At 38.8% G+C, this 15146-nt stretch overlaps 1 protein-coding gene across 2 annotated transcripts in view; it reads right to left on the minus strand.

Moving 5' to 3' along the window:
• Nalcn (sodium leak channel, non-selective) overlaps nucleotides 1–15146 on the minus strand; it is a 276470-nt gene that overhangs the window by 18013 nt on the left and 243311 nt on the right. For both annotated transcript variants that reach the window (XM_028771252.1, XM_028771259.1), the window contains 7 exons: nucleotides 11113–11219; nucleotides 5529–5649; nucleotides 5350–5448; nucleotides 2210–2303; nucleotides 1577–1683; nucleotides 1318–1392; nucleotides 457–576 (listed from right to left, as the gene is read on the minus strand). In XM_028771252.1, the coding sequence (XP_028627085.1) occupies nucleotides 457–576; nucleotides 1318–1392; nucleotides 1577–1683; nucleotides 2210–2303; nucleotides 5350–5448; nucleotides 5529–5649; nucleotides 11113–11219 (723 nt within the window). The remainder of the gene's footprint in view (nucleotides 1–456; nucleotides 577–1317; nucleotides 1393–1576; nucleotides 1684–2209; nucleotides 2304–5349; nucleotides 5449–5528; nucleotides 5650–11112; nucleotides 11220–15146) is intronic.

Below are 15146 nucleotides of genomic sequence, written 5' to 3' on the forward strand. Positions count from 1 at the left end.
TGAAGAGTATTTAGGTATTACACTATAAATCTTATATGTGATTTCAGGGGTATGATGGATGCTACTCTTGATTTCAGTGTTCAGGGTCTGAATCTTCTGATTCTAGCCTGCTATGTGAATTTACGCAGGTTTCTTCATCTCTGCTATAGTGTTCTCCTTTGGTAAAATGAAGAGTTAAATGAGACTGTCTTTAAGAGCCTTATTTTAGACTTATACACTCTAGGTCTTTGAAGATCCAAGATTTGCCTGTATGAAAAGCACAGGTGTGTGCACATGTACATGTCTATGTGTATGCATTTGCAAACATGCCCCAGGGCTCTCACAATAAAAGCTGGGATTTACAGAGTTCGATATAATGCCCAAAAGTGGCTGGTATGAAATGAAGAGACTGAAAAGTGGCTTGAATTGGCAAAAATCTGAACTATCAACTAAAGAAAAGTGTGATTGTGTGCCTACCAGCAGAGCAAAATGGAGCACCACCCACACAACACCAAGAGATGTCACCAAGAGATCATATCTGTTTCTTCTGCTTTGCCAGAACCCAGCTGGTGACATTGCTATGATCTTCATTGTAACCTAGAGAAAACAAGCAAGAAGTACACAGGGAAAGTGCTTAGGCATGTTTAAATCAATTAGATTTAATCACACACACACACACACACACATATATATATATATACATATATATATGTATATATATATGAATATAGTTAATAAAAGAGTTAAACACAAAGATACATCATTTTAAAGCCAAGTAGCCTGCATATCTATTCTACACACTCTTTCCTGTGGAATCATAGCTAAATAGACATTGCAGGTCATTTTTCTACCTTGAGTGAAAAACCGTAGTTTGGGAAACATCAGCTAGTTTACAGGAAAATGATAATCCAGTTGAATTTCAAAGAGGATTGTATGGCAAATAGATGTGTCACAGGGACAACGTTTTAAAATGATCTTGTCTGGGCTGCTGACATATTTACACTGTGTTGTAATATGAATCCCTGAATAGCAGTGAGATGTGTCCTGGGCTGCAAATATTCAAACTCTGTTACTAGGCAGACTAATGCTCAGACACAACAATTGGCAGGGGTGTTTCAGCAGTTAGAAAAATTGGAAATATAAAGTGAAGTCGTTTTGAAGTTAAGCAGAACAGCCAGAAAGATGTCCTAATAGAATGTGCCCTGGTTATGAAACCTACCCACCAAAGTCTTTATAAAAAAGGGAGCATGGAGCTAGAAGTAGGTGCCATTAAAGGGGGCTCTCATTCCCTTTTAATTGTTCCTAGCTTCTCCCAGAGAAGCAGACTCATTACTATACCTCCAAGACAAAGATGAAGGTGAAGACGACGGACATTGTTGCCAAGGGAACCGTCACAGGATCTTCAACGTCCCACTGCAACCAGGAGAGCACAAGTTACTGCCACATCCACCAGATAGACTTTTCTCTCTCTGCTACTCAACATATACACCAGTCTTATCATTACCCATCTGTTATTGCTAAAGATCAGAGGCTGCTCATGGCAATGTTTTCAATGCTCCTGGAAGTCACTCCAGAAAATCTCAAGGAGAAACAGTACCTTGACAGACAGCAACACAGACTGGGCCAGAACCAGCAATGCAATTGTCCTCTTAAAAAATGGATGCTGAGTTATGTCATACATTTTAGCTCTAAAACCATCATTATCTGAGAAAGAGAGAGAGAGAAAGAGAGAAAGGTTTAGGTGAGGGCGCTTTAGACATGGCTGGGTTCACTTTCTTGTCTTACATATTTTTTAATGTTCATCTTCAAACCCATTACAGCCTTCCCTTCCAGTTCAATCTATTGTGAAGTGCTTTGGAGGAGTGGCTGGTGACAGATATCAAAACGACAGCACACTACCATCCATATTGAAAGGAGAAGTGCATCATTCAATTTCTGGGAGCTTAGTACATTTTCCTCATATATCTAAAAGGCAAACAAATATATTTCATTTTAAAAATTCAGGTTTTTTTTTATTAAGGCTTATTCAGAGAACACTGAGGCACAGCCTTTGGGTGGCTGATTTTTAATAGCCTTGAGGAGAGATTAGCAGTTTGGAGTCTGTTTCAATATTAACTTATGCACAACCCCCTAGTGGCTTCTCGATTATTATTTTAATTTAAATCTGAGGCTCTCAGGGAAGCAGGAACACTAGTGCCCAACATGAATAAAATCAGAACATCTTTGATACCCGGCCGAGGTGGGAGATGAAGAGGCTGTGCGATCTTCAATCTGCTCTTGAGATCTTCCCATCTTCTCTGATCTACCGTCAGCAGGGCTGTCCCCTTGGAAACAAAGGAAACAGTGGAGGGAAGAGGAAATGAGCAATGCAGACCGGATGGCTTTATAGGCAGGACCAATGTGGGGACCTGAAAGAAAATAGTCTGCAAGAACCATAGTGGTTGGAGAGACATGGTCAGAATGAGTAACCCATAGTGGCCGGTATTCCAACAGGTTCTGGCCTAGTCTGTGTTGCTATCTGTCAAGGTATTGTTTCTCCATGAGATTTCTGGAGTGATTTCACATCCCTGGTGCTTCCAGACCATTGAAAACATTGCCATGTGCAGCCTCTGATCTTTAGCAATAACAGATGGGAAATGATAAGACTGGTATATATGCTGAGTGTAGCAGAGAGAAAAGTCTATCTGGTGGATGTGGGTGCATACCTGGGGCATTCAGCAGTTTCCTGGGAGGTGTCATTGAAGAGATGTGACATTTGGGCTTGAGAATGTTTCAAGAATATTTTCTACATACTAGCTGTGGCTAGTTCAGTTTTATAGCAGCCAATCAGATATCTGGATAGCTGCTGGAAGAGGGCATTTGTTCTTTATACATTTTTTTTTAAAGAACAATTCAATAGGTGCAATTATAAAACTATTTTTATCGGATAAGTCATAGAATTTTCCTTTCCCAGAAATAAATGGTATGATAATTTGCTAGATGTTATAAAGCAGAATACTTGATAAAAATGCACATAAATGATACTGCATCGTGTTATTCTGCATTCGATTTATTATACTACATTACGGAGGCAGACATATAATTAAGAAACTAAGGTTGAGGGAACTCACTCCCTTTCTCTACTTCCTTCTGTAGAGATAACGATTGTCCCTTTAGGGGACATCTCCTTTGCTTGGCTTTCAGAATTGTGAGCTTTCTGACTATATAAGTACAGAAGATGAAAAATTTTAATTTCTAAGTTCGCATGAATTATATCTAATGTGTATTTATTTATACAGATTTCTTTACCTTTAAAATGTAAATATTATTCCAACATCTATTTGTGTGCATGTATGCATTTGCGTGTACACACACACACACACACACACACACATACACACACAGATACACACACGCGTGCATGATATAGCACACATTTCATGGTCAGAAACACTACAAGAGTCTGTCCTCTCTAAGCATTGAACTCAAATCATCAGCTTGGAAGGAAGTGCCTTCATTAGAGCCCTTCATCTGCCCTCCTTTTTTATTTAAAGACTTATTTATTTTATTTTATATGTTTTGCCTGCATATTGTATTTATGGACGTTATGTGTGCAGTATCCATGAATTTTGGAACATATTGAGTCCTCTAAAACTGCAGTTATGCACTCATGTGCACGCGCGTGCACACACACACACACACACACACACACACACACACCACACAGTTAGAACCTTTAATTTCCAACCAACAAATAAAGTCTGTGATATCTGGAAAAGTGGCTGCTAACTTCTGCCTCCCTCTTGGCATCTGTTTGGCCTGACACATCATAATTCCAAACAAGCTGTCACTTCCTGACTCTTTTAGGACATAACTATGGTGTGGGAGGTGAAGAATCCTCAGTAATTCATAGCTATTTAAAGACTGGCAGTTAATTATACAGTTGGTTTCTGTTATTGAGCATTGTATTCTGGGTCACTCATGCTGCTGACTTGTGAACTGCCTTGGAGCTCAGTCTTCTTGCATCCAGGGCCCTTCCAGAGACCCCTAACTACCCTGGATTGGCAGTACCTCATCTCTGTGGTAAACATGCTGATAAGATCCTTCCTATATTCTGGAATTCCCAGTGTCTGCTCCACCACATGGCTCAAAGACATCTAAAAAGACATATCTTTCTCTTTCTGCCTGATATTAAACTGAACACACTGGAGGGTTAGAGTATCTCGTTTATGAACATGCTAAAAAGTAAAATAGAGGGGCTGGGTGACATTGCTGCTGTTCTAAGAGACCACCTTTCTGAGGGTTGGAGTAGTATTGGGGCCAAAGGGGGATTTTAAAATTGTAGTCTTTGAAAGGCTGAGTGAAGTGAAATGCTCATTAGGTGTACATCAAAGGTGACAGTTGAGTAAGTCAGTGGCACCACACACATTGAGCCTGGTGACAGTGAATGATATAGTCTTGCATGTAGCCATACAAACTAAAGAGCTCTGGCATGCACACATGGGAATCAGTCGTCACTGTGCACAACTGAACAGCAGGTGCTTCACAGGCAAATGGAGCTTTTCACCTTAGAGGTTTTAACGCTCTTACATTAGAAGAATCACAGATCCTGCAGTCATAGGAAGAGTCAGACTTTGGTCCCAAGTCGCTTTTTCATCCACAAATTGCAGCATCTTGAGAGATGGCAGAAGCTTCTTCTGTGTAGTGAGTCCTCAAAGCTTGTATGCATTTCAATATGATCTTCTAGATAGGACTCCCAAAAGACAGTTTAACCAGCCTTGCCCAGAATAACAATTGCCAAGGGACACCTCCCTTAAACTTCTGCTCCATAGGAAACCACACTGCTGTTTTTATCCATGAGCTTTGAATCCATCGTGAGATCTGTTAGAACTGAGGTTGCTTCCTGACTTCAGGAAATATGTAAAATTTGTATGGATTTTGAAAAATCATTTTAGTCTTTGTACTATCCTTTACAATTTATATGGCTTCTACCTACCTTATCAAAATTTTGAGTTCATTCACTGAGTGACAAAGAAGCACACAATTCACATTTTTTGTAAAGGCAATATGGACTGCAATCAGAGCATAACTTGAAACTATCATATTTTAATAACTCACTGTAAATTCTCCCCATCTGAACAATAGGAGACGTGCTTCTCAGCTGTGGGGAAATTACTGTTGCCATAAGGGTAAATGTAGGAAGAGAATTATACTCCTAAGTAATGGACCCAAGCCACAGCAGTGAGGCAGTTTGCAAGAGTTTTATACAGGTTAGTTACATGAGTCACATTACAATTTAATGTGGCTCCATGCCGTGTATGAAAAAAAAAATTAGCTTAAAGCAAGGACAAGAACAAAAATTAAGTCTGCTATTAATCTGAGAAGACTTACCTTGTTTTCATTGAAGTTAGCAATAACTACACCGACAAAAAGGGTCAGTCCAATCATGCAACCCAGAAATACGAAAACATGAATATAGATTCCATGGATCTGTGTAAATGAAAGTTGTTTATCAGTGCCAATGGGGACCACCCTGGATATATTTTGAAAAACCCCATGTGCTTGCTTACCGGCCCCACACGATGAATAATGACATCCCTCACTTCTACCCAGCCTTTCAAGGACAGAACTTCAAACAATGCCAGCATGGCATTTCCCACATTGTCAAAGTTAAAGTTCCGAGGATTCGCCCTGTAATTAGGAAAGAGGGATGATGGATGAGGGTCCAATGCACCCAGTGGCCTAATGCCTATAGTCTTCTTTCTTCCCTCCTTCCCTCCCTGCTTTTTTGAAACAGTGTTTCTCTGTGTAGCCCTGGCTGCCCTAGAACTTGCCTGTAGACCAGGCTGGCCTCAAACTCACAGAAATCTGTCTGTCTCTATCTCCCAAGTGCTAGGATTAAAGGCGTGTTCCACCACTGCCCAGCCCTATAGCTGTTTCTAATTCTGGGTGTAGAGTCTTTAGTCTGGAAGATGATTGGGCCATGCAGCATTTTTTTTTTTTTTTTGCTAAGTTATAGCAGTGTGCTACTATGGAGTAATTAATTATTATATTTTTTCTGTCATGATGGGTGTTCTCAAATTAAAGCTAAAGGCGCAAATCTGTATTTAATCTAAGTGATGACATAACATTCCACCTTGTCTTACAACATCCCAAACTGGAAGCTAAATAACATTAGAGATTTGCATGATGGGGAATTGTGTTCTGGACATGAATTTTGAAATAGTATAATTCCCCATACAGTAGGTGTGATGAGAGCAGTGCTTACTGACTTGTTTTAAGTGTCCTTGTGAAGGGTCATACACTAGGAGGCTCCTGAGGCAGAAGGCACCACTCAGTGCAGTATATTTCCATCACAGTCTCTGAGTTATTTTCCTTTTCGGTAACCTTGAGTGTTCTCAAAAGTAACTTCTCGTGATGTCCAATGCACAGTCTCTTGTCTACATCTATCATGGATTCATGATACCTCAAACACTTGGCCCCATCATTCTTTATTTTCTTATGGGGGAAGGGATGCCCAACCCCATGTTTGTCTCAGTTGTAACTGTGTTTCTTTTTATTACCTGGTGGGTGTTAGCTAATACAATACATCTTCAGTGCCTTCATTCTACTCTCTTTATGAGAGGCTATCTTAAACAAAGATTTGCATGATTCTTGATACTCATTCTGAGGTTGAAGGACAATAGAGCTCTGAGCTGTTGAATACAATCAGCCCCCTTCCTCCTGCATTAAGTTTCCATCTTTCTTTTCCTATGCTACCTCATCTATTGAAATTTAACCTTTGTGAAGTCTCACTCTAGAGAGGCATTTGGTTCAATATTTTCATATATCTTTTATTGCTTCTTAACTATAGGAACATTCATGAGATGTATCTTTATAATACATGGGAATACGATGAGAAAGTTTAAGACTACTGCTGGCTTGGTCCTCAGGACTTGAGGATGCTGGCATAGACATTAGGTATCAATGTAGAAGCTCAACTCGGATATTCATATGTTAGAATTCTGATTTATATTTTTGTATGAAAGTACAAATATACTATCTTGGATTTTTGCAATAATCTTTCCTTGGGGAGGGTTTCAATTACATTTCCTATCTCTAAGAGTAGGATAGTGCTTGTAAGGACTATGCATACCCAATGTTTGCTTGCATAAGGACTTAAAAAAAAATAAAGGCAAGGGAGCTAGCTCTCAGATCCAATGTCAATCTTTCTTACTCATCTGTTTTCTTTATGTAAAAGTGCTTTTGTAGCTAAATTTGCAGCAACTTAAACTACTTTCATGTCCCACATATTTTAGAAGTTAGAAAATGCTAAGAAAAATATTTTTAGGCTAAATCAAGAAAAACAAGACATGGAGTTGAAAGAATATATCACATTTTGAAAAGTAAGACTTTTCCAGCTCAATCATGTGAAGTGTTTGTTTATGCTGTGCTATCAAAATTGCCAAGTTTGAAATCTGATCTGTAAGTCCAGAGGGCTTCAGTAAATCCCAAACATAACCTATCATTGTCATTTCATATGCTCTGGTGTTTGAATCAGAACACTGCTTAAAACTTTTTTTTTTCTGGTCTTGTATACCTAAGTCATAAAATAAGATTGATTTTGACTTTAGAATTTGGTCACTCTTTTGCCTCCTGAAGAACATGGTCCAGGGCCCCTGTGATCATCACAAAGCTAATGTATCTTCCCATAGGGAAGACAGGCCCTATGGTAATGTGACCTAGGCTGCCTTTGGCTCTTTCCCATTGTCCCATACCTACTTGCCTCCTCTGACTCCTTCTTTCCTACCCACCTGACCCTGGCCTCTCTTTCCTCTCCCTAACCACATATTCCTGACCCATTCCTATTGCCTACCCACCTATGCCTAGACTCTCCTTCTTTTCTATCCTTCTTTTTCTTGCCACTCCCTTTTTCTATTCACCTGCTGCTGGCCCCTCTCTTTCCTCACACATTTCCTAACCTCTGTCCTTTAGAAAGCTGATGTGCTTTCTCCTCTTAGCCTTTGGTTTGGCACTAAGCATTTTGAGTTGGGGACTTCTTCTCTATCCCATTTATTGCCCTTCTACCATTTTTAGAAAAACAGAAGTGGATATTGCAGGGGAAAAAAAAGAACCTCAGTGTTGAGACTTCGTCTTTGTAGTAATCCTTTTTCCAACTCTTGGATCTTAAATTATCTGATCCTGAACACACACACACCCCTCCCCCCCCTCCATGAGACCTGATGTTCTTCTACCTGGAAGTATTTAATATAGCTTAAAGTTACCTAAAGAGTGAGCTCTTGGTAAGCCAGACGAGAGCTTGGGGGCTTATTGATGCATACCAAAACCCTTAGTAGGTTTATGAAATTATTTGTAATTTGTATTTTTATTTCAACTTCAGGTTTCTAAAGGACAAAAGTGATAACTTACAGCTGAGTAAATGACAAGTATTCCTAGTGTCTGTAAGCACTAAGTGATTAATAAAAAGAATACTTTTTTATTAACCTATGCATGCTATTCCTATATTCTAGACCCATGCTTAAAATAAACCATATGATATTCATGGTATAGTGTATGCTTAGTCCTTTTTGCTGAAGTATTTTTCTATCTCATCAAGTCTGGGGGATTCAGAGGAAAATAATTATATTTATCTGAAGAGAGTCTATTGAGTTAGTCTGTCTTCTGAATTAGATTGTGCATATTTATGTCTTAATTTTAATTACCAAAGCATTTCACTAGGCATGTTCCCAGATATAAGTTACTTTCTTAATTATAATTTAGGTGGAATAAAATTAAATCTTTTCAGCTATTAACTCTCATTAGATCAAGGAAGGAACATTTAAAAAGTGTTACAACTACTGTTGGTATTTACTAAATTGAAAAATTTTTTTCACAATGGATGAGCCCAAGGTACAATCCAGGGCAAATGGGCAAAGACCTGTGTAACTGATATCCAAGTGACACACTTATATTTCTTGGGGTTTAAAAATATTGTTGAATTTGACATCCCCAGTAATAATGCAATATTATTATTTAAACTAAAGTTGATTTTAAAAGTCACATATAGTAGATTTTATGGACAAGTTGAATGGAGCACAGTACAACTAGGGACATGTTTGTTAGTCTCTACACACTGCCTTTCAGGGAGCTCTGCCTCTCATCCTGACACTTTGAGAGGCTACAAGGTCAGTAAGGAGCATTACGGATAGCCTTTATGTTCCAGAGCCTTGTGGAATCACCATTACTTTGCCCAATCTAAACACCTTATTGTGATCCATCACCTTGCTCACATAAGCATTAGCACCCTGAGAGTAAATGAAGGAGGGGTGAGTGCTATGGTGTCCCCACTTCTTACTTGCCCATGCCTATTTTCCTTGGAAGAGGGAAGCCACCATATAGCCTTTTCTCACAATTTTCTTTTCTTTCTGCTTTTGACTAATCTTGGTATTTCCCTGTGTGTATATTTCCACATGGTGTTGCATGGTCTCGCCTCTTGAGACTGTTAGCTTTTCAATGGTGTTTATCAACTGACAAACTGGCCTTTTTATATTTCAAATTTCCTAGTAGTATTCTGTATTTTGAAACAAGAATGCTCAATTGCATCATTTCTGTGGTGAGTTTCTGGTCCTGCACCTGAGAAAATCACCAGGGCTTCCTTCAATGGCAACTTCCTATCTCCAGCACACAGCCCTTTGTATCAGAGTTCCATACAAGATGGTTCAGACCAGGTGGCTCTAAGCAAGGACCACATCACTTTTTAGGTAAATGAGATAGTCTGCTTTGCCAGGTGTAGAAAGGCAGCTTTGCCTGAAGCCTCTTGCTGCTTTGTCAAGCTCTAATATTAAGGGTCCTACCAATGGGCCTCATTTAATTTTGAAGGGGAACACTTTGGCCTTTCTCCATAGTGAGAAGTGAGGGCACCATAGCACTCTCCTCCTGACTCATTTACTCTTAAATGGGGGTGGGGAGTGGAGTGATGGATAGTGATAAGGTCTTAGTAAGGTCTGGGGAGTTTCTGTCTTAAGAATTAAGATCAGCTTTCAGGCTTTAGCTCAAATCCCAAAACATCAGGAGAAAAAAAAATCCCATTTGATGTCTTGGTATAAATAAGTTATTTATGGTATAATGAATTTTCATCTCAACAAGATAAACCTTTTATGCCTCTTCAATTTTTCATTTTAATGTAAATTAGACCACTTTTATAAGTGGGTACTGGGATAAGGCTTTCCCTATGAGTTAAATCCCTCCATGCTCAAGCCCTACATCCTAAGTTAACTGTTTTTCACAGTTGTTGGATGTTTAAAAAAACCCAATAGCAATCATATTGAGTTGCTCATAAAAGTGAATTTTAAATTAGAGAAATTCCAAAGCAAGATAAAAAAAAAGTGAGCCAGGGCTCTATCTGGATGAAATGTTAATCCTTAGAAAAAGTTTTGATGAGTAGAAAAGAAATTCACTTGTGACAAAAACAGGGTTTCAGTGACTCATTTATTAACCTAAGAGGTAGAAAGAAAATTTAAAAAGGTAGTCAAAAGGTCAAGTGAAGTTGATATAATACTGGGTTTATCAATGAAGCAGAAAATTCTATTCATAATCATTAATAAACAGATCAGAAAGAAGGTACTGAGCAGTCCTATCTTGGGTTGGAAATACTATAAAATTCATTTCCCAGAAAAATTGATTTTAAGAAATGTGTCTAATCAACTATGCTACTGAGTATTTGTCTCTAGTGTTTCAGCAGTGGAGATCCATCAGTGTGCATGGGGTTTGTAATTGAAGTAGCTTTATGATTTAGACTTCTCAGTAGCTGTTATGAGGACATCTGCCCCTCTTAAAGTTACAAGCTCAGAATGAGTTCAGCTTCAATATGATCGGAGAACTTTCTTTTTAAAGCCTCATTCATTTTTAAAGCTATTTGAATCCAGATATGTACTTTAATTCATTTTTTAAAAAAGTATTATTCATTAGTTTCACAAAGAAACATGAGATTCAATGTACTGCTTGGTTCTTATTGGTCTTTTAAAAATGCTATAATGTGATGCTTTTTACTCTATTACTTAAGTTAATTTAACATTTTAAACAGAATTCGTTTAGTCCTATACCAAATTTATGCTGATTTAAACCCCAATATGAATAAGTGTAGTATTCCTTAGGGTATATTTATGACAAGCTTACCAAACACGTGGCACCCAAAATCCAGGTTTTTTCTCTCCAGGTCTTAGTTTTAAATTTAAGTTCTTGGACACACTTACATTAATTCTAAAGATGCCATTACAGTCTTCCTAAAGTAGGAAAAAGAAAGGAATAGGGGAACCTGGTCAGAAAGTAAACTCAGAGAAAAGACAGGCTTTATTTTTTATTCATGTATCCTAATGGAGGCTTTGAGAAGGTGAAAGCTCATGCAGGCAAAGAGTCTAAATGCCAAGGAGTCACAGAAGTGGCCAAGAAAGATGCTCATTAACTTAGGCCACCAGGAAAACTCAACTCAAAACCCCTGTGAAGTATTCATTCATACTCATTCACAACTCTGCAGTGAACAGTTAGAAAAGCAAGTGCCAATCAGGCTGTGGAGAAAAGGGACCATCACTGTTGGAACTGATGCACAACAAAGTGTAGGAGTGGTCACTGTGGTGCAGACTCTGTTGGCAATGATCTCACTTTCCCTTCGGCAGTTGAACAGATCAGTGCATGCTACGCTTTGGACATGATTTCAGTAGTCTCTAGAGTCTACAGTAAGAAAAAGAGGGTTCTAAAGAGCTAGTGTTAGGTAGTTAGATCAGTGGAGGGTGCTGTTTTCACAGATGTACACGTTACCTAATTCCTGACATCTAGTTCTGACAACAAAGACAACACATAATAAACGAGCATGGCATTTTCCCAGTCTCTGGTTTGCTGTCTCACTCTCTGATGTCTCTCTTACCCACATTCTCACTATGTCGCCTGCTATCATATAACTAGTCAAGAGGGCCCCGATCAAAGGTTAAACAGATGGAGCTTAAGGGACTTGTAGTTTCCATATCCGTTTTAAAGTAAACCCTTCCTCTTAATAAAAATTCAGCATCAAGTATTTTGTTATGGCCATAGGAAATAGACTATTATACCACATGACCTAGAAAACATGTTTATAAAAAAAAATCTGTTACATGGATGTCTATACTGGCAATGTTCATAATAGCCAGAAGGTAGAAGTGCAAATGCCCATTACTGGATACACAAGAACAAATTATGGTGTATTCATTCACACAGTAGACTAGCCATAGCAAAGGACTGGGTACTGATATATAATATACATAGATGACCAGTATAAACACAGATATGCTAGGTTTAAAAAGATAGTCACAGGAGACTGATTCTATTCACAAGAAGGTCTATAACAGGAAATGTACTGAGGAAATAGTGGTCAGTTAGATTGGAGAAGGATGAGGAGGCAGTTAGCATGCACAGGAAGTCTGTAATGATATAAAAGTGACCATATTCTCCAGTGTAGAGCTCCAAACATATCAAAAGCTATTCAGTAGCACACTGCAATAGGGTAGATTATACAGCATTTGAACTATGTCTCAATAAAGAAGCTGCTAAAAGGGTTTATAAAGGGAAATATATACAAGTTTTGAATCATTCTCTATACATTCTCCCTTTGATTATTTTTGGCTAAGGTTATTTTTCGAGCCCAAACCTGAGATTGGCAAAATTTTTGACCATCATTCAACTGTAAAATACATGTCTTCATGGTTCTCCATTTCTGTTCATGGGTTAGCATTCTAGTCCTGTCTGCATCATGACCTAGAAATTTTCTTAGTTTTCCTTCTTTCATTTGGACCATGTCTCCATTGTTTGTGTGTGTGCATGTTTGTCTGTGTGTAGAAACCATAGGGTGACATTTGGTGTCCTCAATCATTCTCCTTCTTATTTTTTTGAGATATGGTCTGTAACAGAACACGGAACTAAGCAAATAGGCTCCTCCATCTGGCCAGAAAGCTTTAGGTCTTTTCCTATCTCTGCCTCCCCTGCTCTGGATTATCAGTGCAGGATTCCTGTGCCTAGCATTTAAACGGGAGTTAGGGTTTGAACCCAAGGTCTCATTTTACATGACAAGCACTTCACCAACCAAGCTGTTTCCCCAGCCCCTCACATCCTATTCTTTTCTCAGCTTAGTTAATGACAAGATTATTTCTTTCTGGATCATCAGCGACATCCTTTAAAATAAAAAGCACTACTTTTGACCCAAGTAACAAAAATATGAAAAATAATGAGAAGAAAAATTTACCTTGTAATTGCCCCGAGAAACACACAGTTGAGATTCTGCTGTATATTCTAGTCTTTTTTCCTATGCATACACGGGGTCATACAGTTTTTTATCTTTTCATTCTTTTCAGCTAAAAATATACTGAAGTTATCTTTTCATAGTCTTATCTATTCATCTACATCATTATTTTTAAAGGCTGTATTGTAGTATATTATATAGAGGCCCCACAATGCATTTGACCTTACTGCCCTTTCCAGTTTTGTCTTTTTGAGCCCACCTTTCATCACACAAGTCATCCTGGTAGCCTAGCTAAAAGCACAGCATGTGGGGCCAGGGTGCCTCGAGGTGAATCAGTTTTCCTACATATTACATGGGTGGCCTGTTGCATGGCAGTTTCCTCCATTACCTTGAAGAAGGAGAAGAAGTCCCAGGAGACTCAGGAGATAAACAAAGAAGAACACAAACTTGGAATACTGTCCAAGGACCCTACCCTGCAGCACACAAAGGAGTAAACTGTAAGGGGAGGAGACTGACTATCTCAACCACAGAGTGAAATCTTAGCTGAGATTTCTCAGACTGTTGAGCTGGCTGCAAGCTGTGCAGAGAGCTCCAGAGTTGTGATTTTCTTGAGTTTTTGTTGAGGTGGGCTTTGTAGTGATGTAACTGCTTTTTAGTGATTTCTGTTCCTTGTAAGTAATGCCTCACCCACACTCCTGTTAGTGACCCCGATAAAAACTCACTGGTTCACCAAGTTGGACACTGGTGCAGGCATTATTTTGATCTGTCATTAGTGCCCTTTCTAGGATGAATAGGCATGCGTGTGCATGTGTGTATTTTTGTATCTCTCACACTATATCTTCCACAAATTATTTAATTATTCTGTTCTTTCTTTCCTTATTCATACTACATGGGTAACAAATCTGAGGAACAGCACTGTCTACTCTGTGAGTATGAAGAAGTGCCTGATTCCTCTTTCAAACGTTTCAGGCTTCTTGTTTCTCATCCAAGAACTTCCCTACTTGTATACACTTTGCAGGTGAAGCCAGTTTTGTCTTCTTAATAGATTCTTCTGTGTGAGAATTGTTCTAGAGGAGGAAACAGATTGGGAAGGAACAACTACAGTGGGATTGGGATCTGGCAGCCCTCATCTCAAGCCTCATATTCCTGTGTTGATCTGACTGTGTTCAGTGACCACTGGGCAGGTTTGGCATCCTTCTTCATTCTACTTCCTCTACTTGGGAGGGCCTTTCCCTCTTGGTGTAGATCTACCTCAAGGATCTTGCTAGTATGGTTGCTCCCAGTTGGAAGCACAGTTTTCCACATCAAAATAGAATGGCACATGACTTCTACTACTCATATTCTCTATAACTGCCAGCTTTATATTATGGTCATTTGAACATGAGACACACATTCTGATCAGACATAAATTGCTACAAAACCACAGTGATTGCCTCCAAATTCCTGTTCTGTACCTGTCACAGGCCTTAGATATAACCAAGATTTAGAAACTATTTATGCAAAGCTTTCCTCAGATTTCCTTTATAAGGTTTTGGTGACTAAACTCTGGGTTCTACCTCTGTCTTCACTGATCCAAAGACACCTGCTATCAAGTTTCTTGAACAAAAGCTGAGAAGGAAGTATTTATGTAATCATGAGAAAATAATTTTACCCAATTAGAAACCATGGCTTGAACAATCCAATCCTGATTCCCTTTAAGCTCACTTTAAATCAGTTATAAACTCCAAATATTGGTGTATATAGTTCCCCTTTGCCTTTTTAGAAAGATGGGCTAAGCTGGTAAGATGGCCCAATATACAAATACTTTCCCAAAGCCTGATTCACTGTGCAAAGAGAGACTGAATTCCAGAGGGTGTTATCTGATCTCTATATCTATCCATGGCATAGGTGCAACAGCATCTCTCTCTCTCTCTCTCTCTCTCTCTCTCTCTCTCTCTCTCTCTCT

The sequence above is a fragment of the Grammomys surdaster genome, unplaced genomic scaffold (genome assembly GCF_004785775.1).
Source record: "Grammomys surdaster isolate TR1022 unplaced genomic scaffold, NIH_TR_1.0 65, whole genome shotgun sequence".
Classification (NCBI taxonomy): Eukaryota; Metazoa; Chordata; class Mammalia; order Rodentia; family Muridae; genus Grammomys; species Grammomys surdaster.